The sequence below is a fragment of the Tiliqua scincoides genome, chromosome 3, assembly GCF_035046505.1.
Source record: "Tiliqua scincoides isolate rTilSci1 chromosome 3, rTilSci1.hap2, whole genome shotgun sequence".
Classification (NCBI taxonomy): Eukaryota; Metazoa; Chordata; class Lepidosauria; order Squamata; family Scincidae; genus Tiliqua; species Tiliqua scincoides.
In genome coordinates, this window is record NC_089823.1 from 77,877,988 (window position 1) to 77,900,146 (window position 22,159).

At 41.8% G+C, this 22,159-nt stretch overlaps 1 protein-coding gene across 5 annotated transcripts in view; it reads left to right on the plus strand.

Moving 5' to 3' along the window:
* ADGRG2 (adhesion G protein-coupled receptor G2) overlaps window positions 1-22,159 on the plus strand; it is a 64,015-nt gene that overhangs the window by 29,935 nt on the left and 11,921 nt on the right. For all 5 annotated transcript variants that reach the window (XM_066618929.1, XM_066618934.1, XM_066618930.1 and 2 more), the window contains 14 exons: window positions 14-70; window positions 2,519-2,589; window positions 3,860-3,927; window positions 7,041-7,080; window positions 7,481-7,515; window positions 8,620-8,717; window positions 11,147-11,219; window positions 12,880-13,382; window positions 15,599-15,737; window positions 16,196-16,352; window positions 19,732-19,875; window positions 19,973-20,095; window positions 20,992-21,037; window positions 21,128-21,231. In XM_066618929.1, the coding sequence (XP_066475026.1) occupies window positions 14-70; window positions 2,519-2,589; window positions 3,860-3,927; window positions 7,041-7,080; window positions 7,481-7,515; window positions 8,620-8,717; window positions 11,147-11,219; window positions 12,880-13,382; window positions 15,599-15,737; window positions 16,196-16,352; window positions 19,732-19,875; window positions 19,973-20,095; window positions 20,992-21,037; window positions 21,128-21,231 (1,658 nt within the window). The remainder of the gene's footprint in view (window positions 1-13; window positions 71-2,518; window positions 2,590-3,859; window positions 3,928-7,040; window positions 7,081-7,480; window positions 7,516-8,619; window positions 8,718-11,146; window positions 11,220-12,879; window positions 13,383-15,598; window positions 15,738-16,195; window positions 16,353-19,731; window positions 19,876-19,972; window positions 20,096-20,991; window positions 21,038-21,127; window positions 21,232-22,159) is intronic.

Here is a 22,159-nt window from a genome sequence, read left to right on the forward strand (position 1 = left end):
TTTTTTTTTGTAGAAAATAAAACTCAAGACAATAATGTGTGTAACTTGTCAGTCTTCTGTAATGATTCAGGTTAGTGACTTTTTCTTGCTTATTTTCTTTTTAGTGTGTAAAAAGATATTTTGAGGTGAAATAGTTTTCTGACATTTATGGGATTGAAATCTAAAAAATTGTGTATACCACCATCATGCAATATTTAATACAGAATGCACAGAGTTCTCTAAGAAATGCTGATATACTAGAAAATCACAATATTTTTAATATATTATGGAAGTAATTAAGCAATTTATATTCACTCAAGCCTCATATAATTGTAAGCTTGTTTATCATCTAATGGCTGTGGTATGCCACTGCCACCCCAGTCCTATTCAGATGGCACAGTGACTGCTGTATTATCCTAAACCTGCCCAGCATGAGGCAAAATGAGAATACCAGGTACCAGGAAATGTGATGCTGACAGAGTCCCTCTTGGTAATGCCCCAGCATCCATTGCAATCCCAACACAGCCAATCATCCATGGAGCAGTGTCCTAACATCAGTGGGGCATCCAAGAAGCCAATCATTGCGTCTGCTCAGCGTGAGCATGGAGGAAGAGCATGAATGGCCAATACTCGGGTGATGCCCCCTGCCAACCAGTAGGAATGAGCAACTAAAGTTGCCCAAAGTAGTTCCAGTCTCAGGCTATGTAGGACCTTGTAGGCAATAACCTCTGACTTGACTTGTGCCTGGGAATGCCTGGATAGCAAATACAATTCATTGAGTACTAATGTAATGTGCTCAAATGGGTGGGTACCTGATAACATCCTAGCAACTGCTTTCTGTGCAGTTCCCTCCCACCCCGCTCCCTTCCCCCAGCATGCCTCCTCTCTGCCCTCTCCCAACCCTCCCTCTGCCTCTCCCTGCCCCAGAACATTTCCTTCCCGCCTTCCCCTATGCCCCCACTACATCTCCTCTGCCTGGCATTCCACGCGACCTCTGAGTGGTAGAGCTCCAGTGCTCCGCTGGCGCTGAGGGCCAGAAACATACCTATGGCACTAAGAGCCCTATCCCCCTCCATTTTCCACCATGCAGCCATGCTGATGGAGCACATGCTGCATGTAGTGGTGCTGGGTGGCAATCAGACGGCTTGCAAGAGGCAAGTAAAAATGTATTTAAAGTTTTTTTACTTCCCTTCCAGTAGGCTGCCAATGGGTCTCCCGGTAGGCATCGCCAATGGGTTTCCTTGGACGTATGCCAGCTACCTTGCTGGTGTAAGCCTAAGAAGAGGCAGGGGGCATGTCAGCCTGGAAACTTAGGGATAGGATCCTGGCACACACTGATCCGCTCCCTGCTCTCCCTTTCCCAGACCACCCATGATCCACCCTCTCTGCTACTTTATCTGCTCTGGCATGGGTTGGGTTTGTCAGTGGCAGCTGGCTGAAGCTTCTGGCCATTTGCACCAGCAGCTCTGAAGCACATGGCAGTGGGGCACCATTGCAGTGCCACTGTGGCTTTATGATGCTGAACCATGAGATCCAGTGTCTTAAAAGCCTCTGTAATTGGACTGTAAGGCTGCAATCCTATATTGCATAACCCTATGTTTTGCTGGGAGTAAATCCTGTTGAACACAATGGGGCTTACTTCTGAGTAGGCATACCTAAGCTTACCAGCTGTAAGACATAGAACACTTTAGTCAGATCTGCTTTCTTCAGAAAAGGCTGCAGCTGATACTTCTAAGTCTAGTGTTATGTGAACAGGTGGGTTGACTATTCCTTATTTATTTTAATTGTGATTTAATATAGTGCTGAATCATTTCTCTCTCTTTTAAACTAAAAAAATCTTGGTTTCGTTAACTCTTCTTGATATTGGTCTTTGTTGGCCTTTTTAGTGGCTTCAAATATAAACATATAATTTATTTGCTCAGTGGATTCTTAAGTCAATATGCAAGTTTCTTGCCAAAATGCTCCCTGAAGTTGATTTTTCAATCAGTGGCCATATCCAGGATGTGGCAAGTGGGGTCATCTGTTCCAGGCGCCAGTGGGGGGGGGGGGCCCCCACCGGGCATGGACTTACCGTGTCTGCAAGCGGAAGCAGCGGTGCCCCCTCTATGGTGCTCCAGGTGTTTCCCAGAGTCTCCGTACATGTGATGGTGTGGAGGTGCACTTGTTGCTTAAATTTGGGTCTACCTGCTATCCCTCGGCTCCATTTGGAGCTATTCCAGCAGGAGGGTGTAATGGACAAGCGTGGGGCTGACATGATGACGCAGATAATCGTGGTGCCATAAGACCCCAGGATGCAACTGCTTTCAACTTTTTAATTGGTGGTTTCTGGATTATGCATTCATTCTCATAATTCTTTTTTTTTGGGGGGGGGGGGGAGAATTAAATAGTCTCCAAAGCAACCTTAAGATTGTATTGACTATTTCAGAACTTTAGACTTTCAAGCATTGCTTCTGTATGTACTTCTCTGATGTCAGGATTTTTCTGAATCAAACTAGTCATGATGATAGTTTTTACTTTATTTGATCGTTTTCCTTTTCAGTCTTCTACATGGGCACTAAGAGATTTCAGACCGATGAAAACAGCTCAGATACTTCATATAATCTTACATTAGTAAGACTCTTTATTGTGAAAAACTGTTACTTTGTAGACAAATATGAATTGAATTCTTAATATTATAAGTAAAACTTGTCAGCGCTATAGTGTTTGAATGAATGATATTGTATAGAAATTACTGAAAACATTGTTTGGGTTGGTTTTATTTATGATGCTTTGCTTCCTGGAAAATATGTTTACGCCAGGAAAGACTCACCAGGAAGGGCATCTTGGAACCTTGTTCTGTGTCTGAAGGAGTTATAGTTAACCGAATGATACTGTATGAAATTCATTATAAGTGGGAGGGGAAATTAACTACCTCCTGCTTCTCCAGTTGATGATGGAAATACCTTGCCACTTTAATTCCCTCTGCATGAATGCCTGCAGTCAGTGGGTTGTTATCTCAAACTTCTGCAGCATCCTAATCCTTTGTTGCACACTCTGTTCAATCATCAGAGGAGCACTGCACTCTTACCAAGTACCCTATCTGCCAGCAGGCAAATCCCTTGCTTGAGCACAATACTCCTGTGAGCAAGGAAGCAATACTTCTTCTGTGAGCTTTCCATCTTAAAATGAAGAAGGGCTTCACTGAAAGATAGGACACAACCCAGTGGTGTTGCTAAAGGAGTGCAGGGACATGGACTGCACGCATGGGGGGTGGGGGTGTGACACCACTACTGGCCAAAATACTTAGAATCATGGTTTTTAGGAATAATGCCGAAATGTTACATCATTTGAGGTGTAATTTCATGCAGAATGCAATGAAACAAACCAAGGTGAAATCTCTATTTTATCAAAAGTTATAGCCAAAAAACCAGTGGGAATGGGGCAATGGTGCACTGCCCTGCCCACCCCCCAGGGTGCTGCCACACCCACTGCATAGAGGAGGTCCATCATGGGAGTGAGATGCTGGCCTCCAAACTGGGTGATGCAAACCCTGGTGTTGCCACTGATACAACCTATTGTAAATGTACAAACTTCATTAGAACCATTTTTTTTACAGTATTTATTGAACTTCTATGATAGTGATTCATGTCACTATGAGAAGGCCAGATATAAATTTTTATAATGTATATTATGTACTCTTCAGTTGGATGCTGGCAATACATTTAGGTTGCAGACCTAAGTGTTCAGTATACTTAGACTGCAATCCAATCCTGTGTGTCCTGTGCACATTCATGAGAGTAAGCCCACTGAACATATTCCAACTTTATCTCAAATAAATTTGCACAGGATTGCACTGTAAAGAATGTAATTCAGTCATTACATTGCTGTCTCATTTTTCTAGCAATATCCCGGAAATACCTTCAATAACTTTCAGTTAACAGTTCCTCAGTCCCTGCCACAAAGACCAAAGTAAGTATTTTGTAATTTATGGTTGGGGTCTTTATCTCTTTCACAATTCTGATTGCTGGTTGCATTTCATTTTGAATGCTGTTGTGCTATGGTGTGTTTAGAAGACAAAAAGTAAATACTGTGCAAATTCTTGATTTTGCATTATTCCAGTTTTACAATAAGCCCAATTCACATCATTATTTTAGGGTGTTGGAACCTGGGTTGAAATCATCTGTGCTAATGATGTGTTCATACCTCTTCTTTCCCTGTTGGGAGTTGCACTGGAACTGAGGGTAATGCGTGTCCTACTCTGTGTGGCAATGCTGCAGTCCTGAAAAACAGAGGGACTCAAGATGAGTGCCTGGCCAGCAATGGCAATGGTTGGAGTATCTGGCATTCACCAAGAGAGAGCAGACACTCACTGCTATCTGCTGTTATAAAAGAGATGATTAGTATATTGCACAGAGGCATTTGGCAGTGCTGACGTGAGGGGTAGAGACATGAGACAGATATGTAGCATCTCTGTGTTGCGCCTAGCTTATCTTTATGGAGTGTTCTCACTGTTTGGGTGGTGGAACATTCCATTGGGTGTCTGTGGGTGAAATACTCCTGCAGCAGACGACCTGCAATAAGCATTCTGAGAAGACAAGTGTTAATGAAGTATCTTGCCAGGTATGTTGTAAGGGTAGCAGATTGTCTGTGCATAGTGTCATTTCTCCATAGTTCCTATCACCAAAGCTCTTGTTTGTGTGTCCTCTAGATGTGCACAACCAGAAACCAGATGCACTATGTGCCCTGTCATTTGACTTGTGGTCTCCCTGACATGGGCTTAAATGGTGGGATTGGTGTGGTATGGTTGGCTGTGGAGTGTAGTTTGTGTGCTATGCTCTGCTGTGGGAAAGTGGGTGGAGCAGAGAGGGTGGTGAGAGATGAAATTTTTGAATGTTCCCTCCCACTGGTTTCTATGGGTTTTTGGTTCATATGCCAGCTTCAATGTTGGAGTAACATTCTGCTGATGTTTGGGGCATATCTGTTTGGAAGGGGATTAGGATAACATAAGAACAGCCCCACTGGATCAGGCCATAGGCCCATCTAGTCCAGCTTCCTGTATCTCACAGCGGCCCACCAAATGCCCCAGGGAGCACACCAGATAACAAGAGACCTCATCCTGGTGCCCTCCCTTGCATCTGGCATTCTGACATAACCCATTTCTAAAATCAGGAGGTTGCGCATACACATCATGGCTTGTACCCCATAATGGATTTTTCCTCCAGAAACTTGTCCAATCCCCTTTTAAAGGCATCTAGGCTAGACGCCAGCACCACATCCTGTGGCAAGGAGTTCCACAGACCGACCACACGCTAAGTAAAGAAATATTTTCTTTTGTCTGTCCTAACCCGCCCAACACTCAATTTTAGTGGATGTCCCCTGGTTCTGGTATTATGTGAGAGTGTAAAGAGCATCTCCCTATCCACTCTGTCCATCCCCTGCATAATTTTGTATGTCTCAATCATGTCCCCCCTCAGGCGTCTCTTTTCTAGGCTGAAGAGGCCCAAACGCCGTAGCCTTTCCTCATAAGGAAGGTGCCCCAGCCCCGTAATCATCTTAGTCGCTCTCTTTTGCACCTTTTCCATTTCCACTATGTCTTTTTTGAGATGCGGCGACCAGAACTAGACACAATACTCCAGGTGTGGCCTTACCATCGATTTGTACAACGGCATTATAATACTAGCCGTTTTGTTCTCAATACCCTTCCTAATGGTCCCAAGCATAGAATTGGCCTTCTTCACTGCCGCCGCACATTGGGTCAACACTTTCATCGACCTGTCCACCACCACCCCAAGATCTCTCTCCTGATCTGTCACAGACAGCTCAGAACCCATCAGCCTATATCTAAAGTTTTTTTGCCCCAATGTGCATGACTTTACACTTACTGACATTGAAGCGCCTCTGCCATTTTGCTGCCCATTCTGCCAGTCTGGAGAGATCCTTCTGGAGCTCCTCGCAATCACTTCTGGTCTTCACCACTCGGAAAAGTTTGGTGTCGTCTGTAAACTTAGCCACTTCACTGCTCAACCCTGTCTCCAGGTCATTTATGAAGAGGCTGAAAAGCACCGGTCCCAGGACAGATCCTTGGGGCACACCGCTTTTCACCTCTCTCCATTGTGAAAATTGCCCATTGACACCCACTCTCTGCTTCCTGGCCTCCAACCAGTTCTCAATCCACGAGAGGACCTGTCCTCTAATTCCCTGACTGTGGAGTTTTTTCAGTAGCCTTTGGTGAGGGACCGTGTCAAACGCCTTCTGAAAGTCCAGATATATAATGTCCACGGGTTCTCCCAAATCCACATGCCTGTTGACCTTTTCAAAGAATTCTATAAGGTTCGTAAAGGTTACCTTTACAGAAGCCATGCTGACTCTCCCTCCAGCTTCTTCCAATACTGCCAGCTCCTTCCAATTCCACCCAAAGCTCTACCCCATTTGAGGCCTTACATTGCTTGGAGTTGCACCAATGGTCAGGGTTACACTAGCATAGCATTGTCCTGGCATCCAGTGCCGGTGGGGTGGGGGCTATGCTTGTGGGGTTCAAGGCAACTGTTTTACCAATGTCCAACAGCGCATGTGATATCCTACAGTGCTCAGAATGGCATTTCTGAATTATAGAACTGGGCTGTTTTCTTCTGTTTTATTCAAAAGTTGGTAATGATGTATAAGCTATGGACCACTATGCTACCACCAGTGCTTCTTAGAATACATAAGTACATTTTATATTATTTGTAGCTTTTATACTGTGAGTAAGTTGCTCCTCAATGTCCTATGCTTACAGTTCAGTCTTACAGATCTGCTTTACCTGCAGTGGCACAGCATTCCTTAGATTATGCAGCAGTTTATGACTGGCAAGGGAGCAGAGTTGTCTAGCAATATCCTACTCCTCTCCTTTAAAGGATGTTCTGGTTTTAGCAGCTCCAGTGGGTTCAACATCACTGTGGGTTATTGTGGTGGGCACTTTCACACTGGGCAAGCAGGTAAACATCACCTGTAATGGTATCTACAATGCTGGCTCAGCAGACAGTTTATGAATGGGAATCAAACACATAATTTTTGATTAAGTTTGTTGAAATCTTTTATTTTAGCATTTCTGCTTTCAACCAAACACTTCAAAAATTAAGTGAGGTAAGCCATAATTTATTAACATACCTATGTATTTGTGAAAATAAGTTTCATTTTGGATTTTCAAGTGGATGCGACCTTGAAGCAGCTGACAAGCTGAGCTGAGCTATTCCATCTGCTCTGAGTGTGGGAGGATGGAGGCCAGTATGTGCGACCAGATCAAGAAAGAAACATCTGAATGTTGTGGTTTCTTGAAAGTTGGAACCCTCTTTCAAATTGTAAAAATCCCTACGGGGATTTAAATTTGCCTGCCTATGTAAACCGCCTTGAATAAAGTCTAAGGAGAAATCTGAGGACCAAGAAAGGCGGTATAGAAATACCTGTATTATTATTATTATTATTATTATTATTATTATTATTATTATTATGTTTCTAGACTGAAAAATTTTAATTTTTCTTGTAGTCTTCTGCTATGCAGTGTGGTGTGGAAAACCAAAGGTTTGTTATTTTAAATATGTTATATTCCCTTTCATTCCATTATTGGCTACAAGTGAATTAAGACATACTTCAGTTTTGTGCTTAGAAACGGAAAGGCAAGGAGGAAGTGGTTGGAAGTGGTTGGAATGCAGTATTATTGTGCTGAACCTGCTGTTTTGAAGCTTGTACCAAAGTTGATGACACAAAAGAAGCCATTGCTCCTTAGAAGGGCTCACATTTCAGTATTTAATAGAAATCTTAATTGTTCATGTCTACAAAGACTCTAGAATTGTGTGAAATAAGTGACCTATCTAAATAATAGAGCCAGTTTCAATAGTGTGCGTGCACAAGGTAATGTTGTTGTCTCTGCCTTCCAAACTGAAAGGCCGTACTCTCTTGAATAAAATCTCTGCCTCCAAATGGGAAGCTTCCACACCTGCAGAAGTCCTAATAGAAATTGAGATAATTGTAAAAATTGAACTCAAATAGTTACAATTGTTATTCTCTAAGCAGAATTTTGCTTTAATTCAGTGGTGCTATATTCAATAAGTAGCAATTCATGTTTGATGCATGTTTGACTAGTAGATGAATACATTGGCATCCTTCAGTCTTGGAAGACTATGGTATTGCACTCTGAAAAGTGGTTCTGGAACAAAGTGTCCTCTCCAGTGCGCGAAGCCTGGGTAAAGTAGATATGGAGGATAGGCTGTTACCCATGCAGCAAATCCCCCCTCTCCACGTCACTGAAATGGTCCAATGGAAAGGCAGAAGCCAATACAGTTGGTTCCAGCTGGAGTTGCCAGAACGTGACTGTTCAGCTGCGAACTGCCTCAGGGACTCCGGCTCCAGATTTTGCCTCGAGGTTGTCTCCTGAAGCCTTTTCCATAACTGGATGTAACCACAAGGCAGTGGAGTTTTGGGATCAGAGTTTTCCTTCTCTCAAATGAGCTGCCTTCCCAGGCTAACGAGTCCCATCTACCCGGTAGATGAAGCAGAACAGATAATACACATTGTGTGATTGATAAGAAAGTGGGTTAACTAACTTAGCAGTGTCACTATTTTAAATAAATCATATGCAAGTAATTTAGTCAAGTTTACTTTTTTTACATTTTTCCCACACTGCAGTATATCAGATTGTACTTTCATAATAAAACTGGAGAAAGATTGGAATGTAAGCCGTATATTGGAAGATTTACACGATGTAGCAGAAATTGGTCTGATTGGTGAGTTATATTAAATATTCAACATATATTAGCTCTTGATCTTGCAATTAAGACACTTTGCTGACACAGAGCAGTTCTATTCTGCTAAAAAAAGTCGGTTGCAGTCTGATTTGTGGCCTGAGGTTTGGGACAGGAATGGCTTTTGTCACCTTAGTGGATGATATCAACCAAGAGCTAGACAGGGAAGTGCATCCCCGTTGGTTCTGCTGGACTTCCCAATAGTTTTTGATATCATTGACCATGGTATCTTTCTGGATACCCCTGGACTAGGACTCTGGCACTGTGTCGTAATGACTGCTGTCCTTCCTAGAGGGTAGATTCCAGAAGGCTGTGACGGAGGACTCCTGGTCAAAGCTGTGGCTTCTGGCAGTGGTTTTCAGACTGGGGTGTTGCTACACCCCAGCCTGAGGGCCCTGGCCTCTTTTCCCTTAAGGGGTGGGCGCAGGGGGAGGCAGCGACGCAATCCCCAGGATCGTGCTGCTCAGGTTTGCACTCACCAGTTCCTGCAGCAGCCTGTCGGAGGTCTAGAGTGTGATCGCTCCACTTTCACTTCTAACTAGTTGGGGAGCCCTGAAGACGCTCACGCAAGGCTCCCCACACCCCTGACAGGCTGCTGCAGGGACTGGTGAGTGTAACCCAGTCCCTGGAGATCACATCGCTGCCTCCCCGCCACCCCTGCAAGGGCTTACAGCGGTGCAAACTCTCCTAGAGAGTTTGAAAATTGCTGGCTTATGGTATCCTACTGGATTCTGATCTATCCTACATGTTGTTTAGCATCAATATGAAACCAATGGGGATGTTATCTAGGAGTATGGTGTGAAGTGTCATCAGTATACTGGTGACTCTCATTTGTATCTTTCTTTGTTTTTCCCAGCTGAGAAGGCTGTGTAGGTCCTGGTGTTTGGTGTCAGTGAAGGATTGGCTATGAATACACAAAATGAAATTAAACTTGACCAGGAAGTTAAGCCCTTGTTTAAAAAGTCTGCTGATTCTTGCCTGTGTGCCAGCACTTTCCTTGAAGGAGCAGGCCTCCAGTTTGAAAGTGGTCCCAGATCCAGCTTCATTCCTGGATGTCCAGATGATGGCTGTGTCCCAACTGCTTTTTGCCCAGTACTGTGCCTATTTGTCTTAGGTGAATGTGGCTGTGGAGATCCATGCCTTAGTAAACTCATGATTGGATTACTGCAGTGTGCTTTAAGTGAGACTACCCTTGAAGACCCTTTGGAAATGTCAAAATGCAGCTGCTCAGGTGTTGATTGGTGTAAGATGATTCGATCATATCTTGCAATCACTTCAGGGGCATTGGCAGTCCTTTTATTTAAAATGTGAAAGCCATCTCTCTTGTGCACTGCTTGGCTGCTGCCAGTAACAAGAGGGGAGAAACAGCAAATGTTTCTTCCAGCAGACTCTGCTAAGCAACAGTGACATTGTCTGTGTCTCTGCATAGTGCAGGCATTGTGCAGACATAATTGGAGAGTTATCAGTAGCACTCAGCACAGGAAATGATGCTGTAGCACAGTATTTCTCCCTGGGGCTTCCTGAGAACCCATCCTGTGACTTCTGAGATTAAGTGGCTGCTATCTGTTCCTGCCTGGTTTGCTCTGCCACCCCTCCTGCTTCCTCTGTTCCTGTCTCTCCTTCCTCATTCAACTCATATTCTGGCACTTCATCAATATTCAGCATTGGGCTTGGCATGGCACCACTCCATGCATTCACCAGTGCTCTGAGACTCCCTGAAACTCTATGCGCATACCAGCAGGGCTCCCCATTATTATTATTATTATTATTATTATTATTAACAACAGTATTTATATACCTCTTTTCAACAAAAAGTTCACAAAGCGGTTTACAGAGAAAAATCAAATAACTAATGGCTCCCTGTCCCAATAGGGCTCACAATCTAAAAAAATGCAAAAGAACACCAGCAGGTAGCCACTAGAAAAGACACTGCTGGGGTGAAGAGGGCCAGTTACTCTTCCGCTGCTAAAAAAAAGAGGAGCACCCACTTGAAAAAGTGCCTCTTACTCTCCTTTTAGGAGTGTAAAGGGCTTTGAAGACTGAAACTTTTGAGAAGCACTGCTGTAGCACATTGCCCTGCAAGAGGTGATGCTGTAGACTCTCCAGGTACCTCACAATCATAACCCATCCCTTGTTAGTAAGCTCACAAGTTTCCCCTTCTTCATCAGCAGTGGATAAATATTGCGTCCAGTCCTTGCACTCACTGTCAACTTTCATGAGTCTTTACCTAAAATGAGGTACCTCCTGTGATTTTTGTTAAATACATTTTGCAAACTGTGAATGTTCTATGTGGTAAACAATAGTCGATCTTATTAAAGGATTTAATGGTTTTTGTAATCATCTCTGCTCATTTTGTAGTAATCTCTGCTCAATATGATGTTTAATGTCACTCTCCTTTTGTTAATTTATAGAACTGTGCTGCTGCTCAACTTTGCGGTCCTCTTCTTGTCCCTCAACTGTGGAAGAGTTGAAATTACTGCAGTGGTAAGTAGTTTAGGCTGCAGACGTATACACACTTACCTGGGAGTAAGCCCCATTGAACATAGTGGGAATTACTTCTGAGTAAACATGTATGGAAATGCACAGAAAAATGATTAACTATATTCTTAATAGGAAATGCTTAGCTTGCTTCCCCATATTACCTGGCACAGCTTCCTCTGCAGGAGAGGGGGAAACAAGCTGCTTTGAAAACATTTGTTAAAAAGCAGAATATAATTTACCCAATAAACTTGACTCTTATATGTATTTTGGATTCCAGAGGAAAGGCAAGCTGCAGTATATCCTTTCCTCCTCCACTAACATGTCCTGTGTGCTATTTATTGCCAAAAAGAATTACAGAACCTGGTGCTGTACAGTGACATCTTCTGCACTGTATTCCTGTCATACTCTTTATAAACACAATATATACATAAGTCAATAAAAATCTGATAATGATAATATAATACATTAATTACATAGATACCAGAACATATGCTTTTGGAGCAGAATTACATGGAAATCACTTTTCAACTCCTCACATAGGCAAAGGTGCCTTTCAGCATGCAGAAGTGTCGTCTGCTCACAGAAGGGCTGCTTCAAACCACATGAGCATTATGTGCTAGGAGAATGAAACTAACTCCAGCCATACTCTTCTGCTGGCCCAAGCTCTTGCACAAGCAAAATAACACCATCTGCAATAGGACCTACTTATCACAGCACAGAGAGAACTCTTGTTCAAGCTCTTGTGTTAATGTTTGTCGAACAACACTAGTGGCTATTTTCTTTCCACTTACAGTTCTTTAGATTCAGCTCCTTGAGTTTAAGTAATAGTCTCATCTGGGGCTGTAGCTCAGCAGTAGAGCAGTTTTTTGCATGCAGAAAGTCCCAGGTGAAATTCCTGGCATCTCCAGTTAGGGCTGAAACCCTGGAGAAATGCTACAAATCAGGACAGTTCTAACCTACATGGACTTGGTAGAAGACAACTTTCTATGTACCTGCTTTTTCCATAAAATGAACAGGCAAGGCATTTGCTGATGCAGAGTATTCAGGGAATATAGACGTCCACATGCAACTCAAGAACTGAATTTTTCATGATTATTACTTGCTTTCTAAAAAAAAAACACCAGAAAAGTTTCTAGCCATATGGTTGCATGGACAGGCTTTAAAATCATATAGAGAATGGGAAGTTTGTGCATGTCTTCTATAGCCCTATCTATACCAAACAGAAAAGTGATGGTAGAATAGGGATATGGAAGAGATGTGCAGAACCCTCCCAGTCTTCATAATGTACATGATGTCTGTGGGTGCCCATCTGTGGGAGGAGGAGAGAGAAACTGGTCATTCCCACAGAAGATATTTGCCAGTGCTAGGAAAGATAATTCTCTAAATGGCTGTGAATATAATTAAATGTGATTTCAAATTTAGCACATGTTTCTAGTGCAGAAGTTCAAGTCCCTGGACACATATGAGTTATTAACAATGATGTCTATAAAGAATACATCTGGAATCATGAAGGGAATGAATATTGCCAAAAAAAAATTGACCTTATGATTTTTTATCACATGCATAATCATAATAAGTTATTCAATGTTTTATTTCTTTCTAAGCGTAAGTTGCTGATAAACTGATCCCAATACCTGTGTATTTGTATCTTTTTTTCCTATAGTGGTGTGCATGAAGCAGTTGCCTGCATTGGCCCTAGTACATTTGGCCCAACAGCTCCACTTGTTGTTCCTTCCACCATATCTTCAACTATTGTAACTCAAAATGGCACTCCTTTCTCTAAATTGACCACAGTGTCTCCTTCTCCTCTGATTCAGCATACACTAGATTCCCAGAGCATATTTGGCACTCATAGTACACATACATCTCTTCCTTTCACTGAACAAAACAGTTCCTTCCTTCTTTCTGCACCTTCTGTAAAAACTACTAATACAGAAGTGTCTTCTTTTGAAACAACAAATACAGTCTTTACTACAATGTCATCTTCCGAATCTACTAGTGCTTCTTCTCCAACAGAGTATTCCCCAATACACATTACTGCAGTATCTCACCCTACATCTCTTACCAAACCTACAGCAGCAGTTTCCCCTGCTATGCCTACCACCTCATCTGCCATGAGTACTACTTCTGGTATGCATTCCACCACTGATGAGATTGGAAATCCAGGTAAAAGCAGCAGAGATAAAACCATAATGTTAAATGCATAGAAAACTGTCATTTTCAAATAGGCCTGACTCATGCCTGCTGTTGGCAGAATCGTATATACCAGTGGTTCCCAAACATTTGAGCAAACGAAACTACTTTTTAAAATGACAGTCTATCAGGACCCATCTAGCTTTACGAGACTTAAAAAAAAATTCCCTTTATCAGCTGCTCAAGCTTGTTTTTATCTTTTTACAATGTGTGGTGACACACACACACACACACACACACACACACACACACACACACACACACACACACACACACACACAGAGTGCCTTCTGGCGTGTTTGTTGAGCTCCACATTAATCAGATCAGGACCATTCTGGGGCGTTGTGTTCCCCTTAGCCTGCCCTTTGAAATGGACTGAGGCATGTTCATCTACTTGCAGGTAAATGTGCACATGCTTCTCTGTTTCCATAGGGCTCAATACATTTTCTTTGTTAGCTATCAGCTTGTCAGTTTCAAGACTCCCCCAAAATTGAGTCGTGACCCACTGGTGGGTTCTGATCCACAGTTTGGGAACAACCGGTATATACTACAGCATTGAAGAATCAGCTTTGTGGACTTTGCTCCATGGGGCAAGCTGTTTGTGTACAGTACTACAAACAGTTTTGGCAATTTTCTTCACATTATTTGAAATTTTGAGGAAATTGAGGCTCTGCAGTGACATAGTAAAAATCAATCAAACAGAATGGAGAGCTGTTTAGTCCAAGTGGATTGACACATAGAGCAACAACCACATGTTTGCATTCAAGGTAGCTTGTCACAAACTGCATGTTAGACCCTAGCGGAAGCCAAGGGAATGAATTCATAGAGGTATTGTAAGTGAAAGGGGGACCTAGAACACTATTACACAGGAAATTTTTTAAGGGTTGGATGTGCATATGCAGTACATTTGATTCACATCACATACTGAGCCAGCGTTTTCAACCTGTATATTAGAAAGAGAAAAAAATCGGAAATGACACAGAGTATGTTGCCCACGTTAACCAAAGTACAATGGTGACATGGCTTTTTCCCATGGCCAGTGGCATTGCCAGAGTGTTGGCACAGCTGTATGCTTTGCAGAGTGCCTCAGTGTGATGTGTAAGCTGCCCTTTCCCTTTGCTGTTGGAGCTGTTCCGGGCAGCGAGAGCAACATGGAGGAGATGCCTCTGTGTTGCTCTCATTGCCCAGAAACGCTCTGACGGCAAGTGGGGGGTTGCTTACATGATGTGTTGAGGTGCACAGCAAAATTTAGCACTGTACCCACCCGAGGGCCACCTCTGCTCATGGCCCATCACATCCACTTACCTATGATTTCTCCCAAACTTTTGATCTGCTTCTCAAAGTATAAAGTTGGAAACAGGAAAAATCCTGTGCGGATGTGCCTCAAAATCAATAGGTCTTAAGATCTTTTAAACCACTAGAACTGTGCATTTGTCTTATATTTCTTATATCAAATATTAATTTCAAGAGAGGTTAATTGTATGTTAAAAATAGTGACAACAAATGAAATCAGCTGTTTTTAACATAGTATTACTATTTCTCTGCCTCAGTCCTCTTGGTATAAGTCAGTGGTTCCCAAAGTCCTACTTAGGAGGAGGGAATCACGTAAGTATTTGCTGGGCAGGGGGGATTGCAGCAAAGTGATCTCCAGGATCACACTACTGCCTGGGACAGGAGGGAGGTTTTTCACTTACTTCCAGCCAGCACTGGAGCACTGGAGTCCTGGAAGGTCTGAGGGATATGGGGAGTTCACCACAAGGCTCCCCAAGCCCCTGTGATTATGAAAAAGAGGAAAAAACAGGCACTTTTGTTTTTGTAATGAATACCAGAAGTGCCTGTTTCTTTTTTACAGATTTATAGAGACTTGGGGAGCCCTGTGGAGGGCTCCCCAGACCCAGTGGAACTCCCAGGACTCCAGTGCTGGCTGGAAGTAAGTGAAAAACCTCCCTCCCATCCCAGGCAGCAGCATGATCCCGGGGACATTAAAGGGACATAGGCTTAATATCCCCCACCCCTTAAAGGGACATAGGCCAGTACTTACCTGGCTGGTGGGTTGCAACCCACCAGTTTGGGAACCACTAGTATAAATGGATTATTGGGTATAACATTGGGCATACGTATTTATGTTCAGATGATGTACTGTTTTCCCTCTTCTCTTGCATAATTTCCTCATCTGCCGAATGCTTCAGCTATTGAGAAAATAGTTTCTGACCTAGAGAGAAACTTGTCTGCAGAAGAAATATCTCCATCGCTTGCAGGACATATGGTTAACATTGTTAGTGAACTCTTAGATGCTCCCCAATCACAGATTTCTCCAATGTCTAAAAGGTACTTCACTTCCTAATTTGATGAACATTTGTGCTTTTCATTCTGTTAAGGTTTTATCTGTTGTACATAATTCCTTTGACACTAACATATAAACCATAAACTTTATGTTTCATTTGTATATGTATGCTTTTTCTGTAAGGTAAGCATTTTGTGATAAACCATGGATGAGCAGAATCCTTGTTAGGAGTGTTAAAGAAATACCTTGATTATTTAATTATATCTTTAAATTGTTGATGCTAATGTCAGCATTTTGACATGGAAGTGGATAGAAATCCATATAAACACTACTTTTACTTTACTTTTTTATTGATTTTTGCTTTTACCATGTCTTCTTGTTCTCAGATTTTAAAGTAATACCTGTACATATGAAACAACTTCACATGAAATATTTGCACTTGCTTTGAACCTGCTGTAGATGAAGTAGTACAATGAAATATTCTGCATTTTTATCCCAATAGAATAATAAAAATAGTGGATGCAATTGGCTTAAAATTAAACTTCTCAACAGAATCCATTAATTTGACTTCTCCTTCCTTGGCTCTGGCAGTCCTGAAAGTCAATAGTGGCCTATTGAGCAGTGTTTCATTTTCTGTTAAAGACACCTCAGATCTTCAGGTAAGCCCCATTTTGTTTGTTTGTTTCAGTAATCCTTTAAAAATTGAGATTTCAACGTATGGCTTAAGTTTGTTACACTGAAGTCTGAAATCCAGACAAAGAGGAAACATTGTAATATGTAAATTCTCACATTCTCGTATTCTTACAGTATAGTTTTAAGAACTATACCACGTAATGGGTCTTCTAAGCATCTAACTCAGACTAGATTAAAAACAACGATTTGCTGCCGAATGAGAGAGAGAACTGCTCTTTAGAACAAAACAAAGCATTACAAGCTACTTTAAAAGTCACAAGTAGAAAGTAATCATACAATCCTTTACGTATCTACTCAGAAGTAAGTGTCAGTGTGTTCGATGGAGATTACTCAGAAAAATAAGTATTGGATTTCACTCTTAGATTTCATGACCTGACACCAAAAGCGTATATGTTTAGAGCAGAGGTTTCCAACCTAGGTGTCTTAGTGCCCCAGCCCAGCGGGAACAAGTCGCTGCCCTCTTAAGGGGATGGTGTCATGCGGTGACATAGCAACAGCACCTCCAGGATTGTGCTGCCGAAGTGAAAACTGGAAGCGGATCATGATCACAGCAGGAAGCCTTTCTGAGGTGTGGGGAGGACTGCAGAGGTGACCCTGTGCCTCCAGCACCCTCCACAGGGTTGTCACGACCCCCAGATACATGAAAAAACCCCTTTTATGGCAGTGGCACGATCCCAGAGCTGCCATTGCACCCCCACCTCCCCTCAAATATTTAGTGGTCCCAACTTTCAAATAAAGTTTGTGAACTACTGGTTTAGAGTCATATTGAATAAAGATATTTATTCCACAACTCAGTGGGGGAAGTTCTCTTGTTCAGTCCCCATTGAAGTGAATGGGAGTTGTGCAAGAGCACCAGTGTACTTTAAATAGAGCTGCACAGAGAATTTTCAGATACTTGCCACTAATGTTGATTTGCAAATCTTTAAGTCAACATTAAAGTTTCAGTGTTGCCACATTTTACCTTGTGTTTGTGTTTTCCTAAGTTTTCCTATAGTTGTGTCTAGCACTTTCTAAAAAACATTGTGAATTTATTTATTTATTTATTTGCGCATACATACATACCCCTCTTTGTCTACCTGAAGGGCATTCAAAGTGGCTTAGACACCAAACAGCTTAAGATACTTTTTTCAGAGCCACAAGCAGCAGCTTACTAACCACTTTGAGCTAATTCAGAGGGTGAGCCAGTCTTTAGATTTCTTCGGCAAATCTCCACACAGCAACTTACAGCCAAATTCTAACCAGCGCTGGCCCAGCAGGGCCACAGGCCCATGCTGTATCCTGTGCTGGGATTGAGCAGGCTGGAGGTTTTCTGTGTAGAGCCCCAGTCTGTGCAAAGGGGCTACTCAGATCTATGCCAGAAAAATTACTGGCGAAAGGGCGAGAAGCCCCATGTATAGCTTTCAGGCCCAGGAGGGGGAATAGGATTCAGTGTAAGCCAGTGCCACCAATCCCACCTCCTCCCAGCCCTGCATCGCCCCTATCTGCCCTATCTTTACCCTGTTACATGCCCTCCTATTGCCCCTGCACTGCCTGGCGGGAGCAATTGGGCACTACTTCTGGATTCAGCACCAGTGGGATGGTACGGGCCTTCTACTGGCACAGTCTACTCACTAGGTGCCACAAACATGCTTTATGGCCCATTTGTGACACTGTAGTCCAGCACAGCAGCTGCTGCACTGGCAGAAAGTAAAGTTGGAATTGTGCCACTTATCACACCTGGGTGTATTTAAAATCCAATATCACCTTCTGTGTGTTTTGTATGGAATAGTTTGACATTTGCTGAGCTGACGTGGAGACTTATTGGAAAAACAGTCTTTGCCTAAACAGAATTTTGCCTTTGTTATTGATGTCATTGTTTTCTATATTCAAACAAAACAATATTTAGATTTCCTCCTTTCCCTACTGGCTAAATCAAAATTTTATATTACTGAAAGTTCATAACATAATCCAGTTGTTGTAAGCAACACTCAAAATGTTTTATACAGTATTAGCCAGAGGCTGTAACTTGGTGGTAGATCACACGCTTTGCATGTAGAAGTTCCAGAGGTTCAATCAGTGACATTTCCAGGTCCAGCTGCCTTGGAGCTTCTGCCTGCCAGTATCCTGAGCAATATGGATCAATGGCCTGACTTGGAAAAAGGAAACTTCACATGGCATATAAAACGTTGACATAAACAGATAGTTCTTAAATATCTGGGGCATGATCCGATTACCCTCCTGATTCGTTCTCCAAGTTGTAGCCAATTCATGGATTGCGTAAAGGATTGCTAGTTTGGGCCTGCAATATATTGCATGATTACACAAATACCTCACATTTTTAATTTGGAAAATGCAGTTTCAGAGTAGTGATCCTGCGGCTGTTTAAAAAAACCAATTATATTAGCATATTACATATTATGCCTTCTGCTCCCATGTGTCTATCACTCATGCGTATCGTCTCATCTGGGGCGTTTGTTCCAGTGAAGATTTTGACTGGAAGATTAGTCCATAGACTAATTTTGTGTTTATGGCTTGTGAGAACATTATAAATAAGATAAAATAACACAAAGAGAGTCTAAAATTCTTCATAATTTTTAAAAGATGTGTGAAATTGCCACTAGGGAGGAGGAGGGGGAAGAAGTTTTAGCAGTTGTAAAAGCTATGTATGATTAGGTGCTAGAATGGGACAGATCTGGTTAATGCTAATGGTACTAATGCATTTAGCTATGAATTAAACATATCGATAGCCAACTAGACTGAGAGTGCATTCCAACTCCATTGTAAATAGGAATTTTGCCCTTGCCTTTAAAGGGTGTTGAATTTCAGCCTGAACCCAGCTTAAGAGGGAATTGCTTCCCCTTGTCTTATAATTGATACCCTTTTTTTGGTGGGTTGTTGATAATTTCTGCTTAGCACAGTGCTCCTTCTGAGCATTGTTAACACTTGTAGTGTGGTTGGCATCACAACAGTCTGCCACCTGCATACAGTCATTGAACCCTTGAACAGACAGATGCCTCTGTGGACATGTGTACATATGGAGGGCCCTGTCCTTGTCATTTAGAACTCTTCTTTTTTGGGGGGGGGGGGGGCTGTTCAGGTGTTCAGTGAATGCACAAAGACTGGATGAGCAGAACTCTTCTTACATATTCAAAGAATGTGTAGACAATATCTACAGATTACTATTGTTAGGTGGGGAACTCGTCTACAGAGGTTAAATGGTGAGCTCATTTTGGTTAGTTGAATACAAGCACTGCTTTTAAATAACCATAGCTTCAGAATAGGCTAAGGCTAAGCAAAGGGCCCTAATGTTCTCTTTATTTTGTTCTCAAAAGTTATTTTGTCTTATTTGTTTAAAAAAACATTCAGGTTACTCTTGGAAATAAAACCTCTACAAATGGTTTTGGAACCATCACACTTCCATCATCAATACTGACAAATTTGCCATCTGAAGCGATGCATCAAGCTTCTAGAATTACATTTAACTTTTTTGAAAAAACAACTTTGTTCCAGGTAATTTTCATGCATTCAAAAGTTTCATGACATTCTGACATTAGTGTTTTGTTACTTAGTTCTTCCACAACTCAGTCAATTTTTCTCCCCATTCCAGGATCCCTTGCTGAAAAATTTGTCTCTGATCAGCCATGTTATATCATCAAGTGTTGCTAACATAACAGTTAACAACTTGAAAACAAATGTTACTATCGCACTACAAAATGCAAAGCCTACTCAGGTATAAAAGGAATGTGGGTAGTTCACAAGCTTGTCTGAGTGTGTGTCTTTTTATATATTGTATATTATACTCTAGACACAACTGTATATTGTGTCTAGAGTAATTGGATATCACTGTACTGTTGCTTCATGTGTTCAGGTTTTTTGACCGCAAGTTCTTATATTTTTAATGGTTTTAGTAATGATAATGTGATTATTGTGTAACTTCTTAAGTTTATCTACCAATACTTTTGAATGCGCTCTCTTTGCGGTCTTTCTGTTGAGTCTGGAAAGCTGACAGATTTGGGCTTTCCATGGGAAACTAGGGCAAAGAAGGAAACCCAGTTGTGTAGACTGTATGTGTTCTTGAGAGACTAACTTTATTTTCAAGGGAGCCTAGGGTCTTGTAAATTTCCCCCATTATGTTTATGAAGTCTTGTCAGTAGGGTGACTAGGGAAGCTGCATTTCACATATTTATACCAAGTAAATAAAGTAAATGTATCATATTTACTCCATATATCATATTTTGTACCAGGTGAAATGTATGCAGTCCTAGCCTACTTACATTTTTAGAGTGCATTTGTGGAAATTTACCCTTTTCATCCAGGTACAAATGCATCTCCCACATGGCTGGGAGAACATTTAAAGTGCACCAACATGCGTGTATTTTCAGTTCTGATGCTCCAGGCCAAGAACAAGCAAAGGTGCAGGCAAACACAGATCAAATTTTAATCTAAGTATCTAGTGTAAGTGCCAGTACAAACAAGTTCAGTATGATTGTGAGACTATATGCAATTAAAATAAAAAAATTTATCTTATTAATCCTGCACTAGTTATTTTGATAGTGATCAAGCACATCAAGTTTCAGAGCACCTCTAGGATCAGTAAATTATCTTATTTTTTCCCCCTTAATATAGGAGAATTTGACTGTGAGATGTGCTTTTTGGAACTTCACTAACAATGGTAAGTTTTTATGGTCATGCCTTCTTAGCTGGATTAACTTTCTGTAGAGGTTATATTTTTAATACTGTAAACTTTTAATTTCCTTTGCAGGTGGCAAAGGAGGATGGGCCTATGAAGGCTGTGTGGTTAAAGAAAGAACAACAAATGAAACAGTTTGTAGCTGCAACCACCTTACAAGCTTTGGGGTTTTACTGGTAATGCTGGGCTGCATGACTACAAGCTGCACAACAGCTCAGAATGCCTACAGATTTTGAAAGTAGCTTCCAATAGGTGGGGTGGGGAAACCAGGAAAAGAAAATTTGTGGGAGGATCCTCTGGGGTGGGGAAACCAGGAAAAGAAAATCCTGTGGGGGGGAGGGGGGCCCCACTGAGTTAACTATAAAATTCTCTATATTGTGACTAGAATTCTTACAAATATTAAGTACAATTATTAAGACTTGGCTAAAATACCAAGATCTGGGCTTTGCTGCATCACCAAACATAATATTTTACTAAATTATGAAAAGAGATTAAAATGATGATAAAAATACAGTTAACTGATTAGAAATTTTTTATATTTAAAATACTTCTAAGAAACTTCTTGGCTTAGAAATAACTATTTAGCATTCCTTTACCCTTAGGTGTTGGCCCAGTTCAGGATATACATGTTTGAGATTCAGTTCCCAAGAAGACAGACAACAGCAACTTCTTTGTTCTCATCTTCCACTCTGTGTCTCAGGGCAAAAGAATTTAAGGCAATGGTTCCCAAAGTTACTGGGGTCATGGTGCCCCACCGCCTCTTCTCAGCTCAGCTGGCTGCTGCCATCTTGGATCTTGTGAAATCTTGCAAGATGGTGACCCCAAATCTCACAAGATTACATGAGATCCAAAATGGCAGCATCTGGGAGAACAGATAAGAGGGGTAACCAGGGACATCCCACAGCACCCCTGTGAGTGCAATGCAACACCCTAAGGCAGGGGTGTCCAAAGTTTTTGGCAGGAGGACCTCATCAGCTCTCTGACACTGTGTCGGGGGCCAGGGGAAAAAAAGAATTAATTTACATTTAAAATTTGAATAAATTTACATAAGCTTACATAAATGAATATATTAAAGATGAACTTATATGAACAAATGAAGGTCTT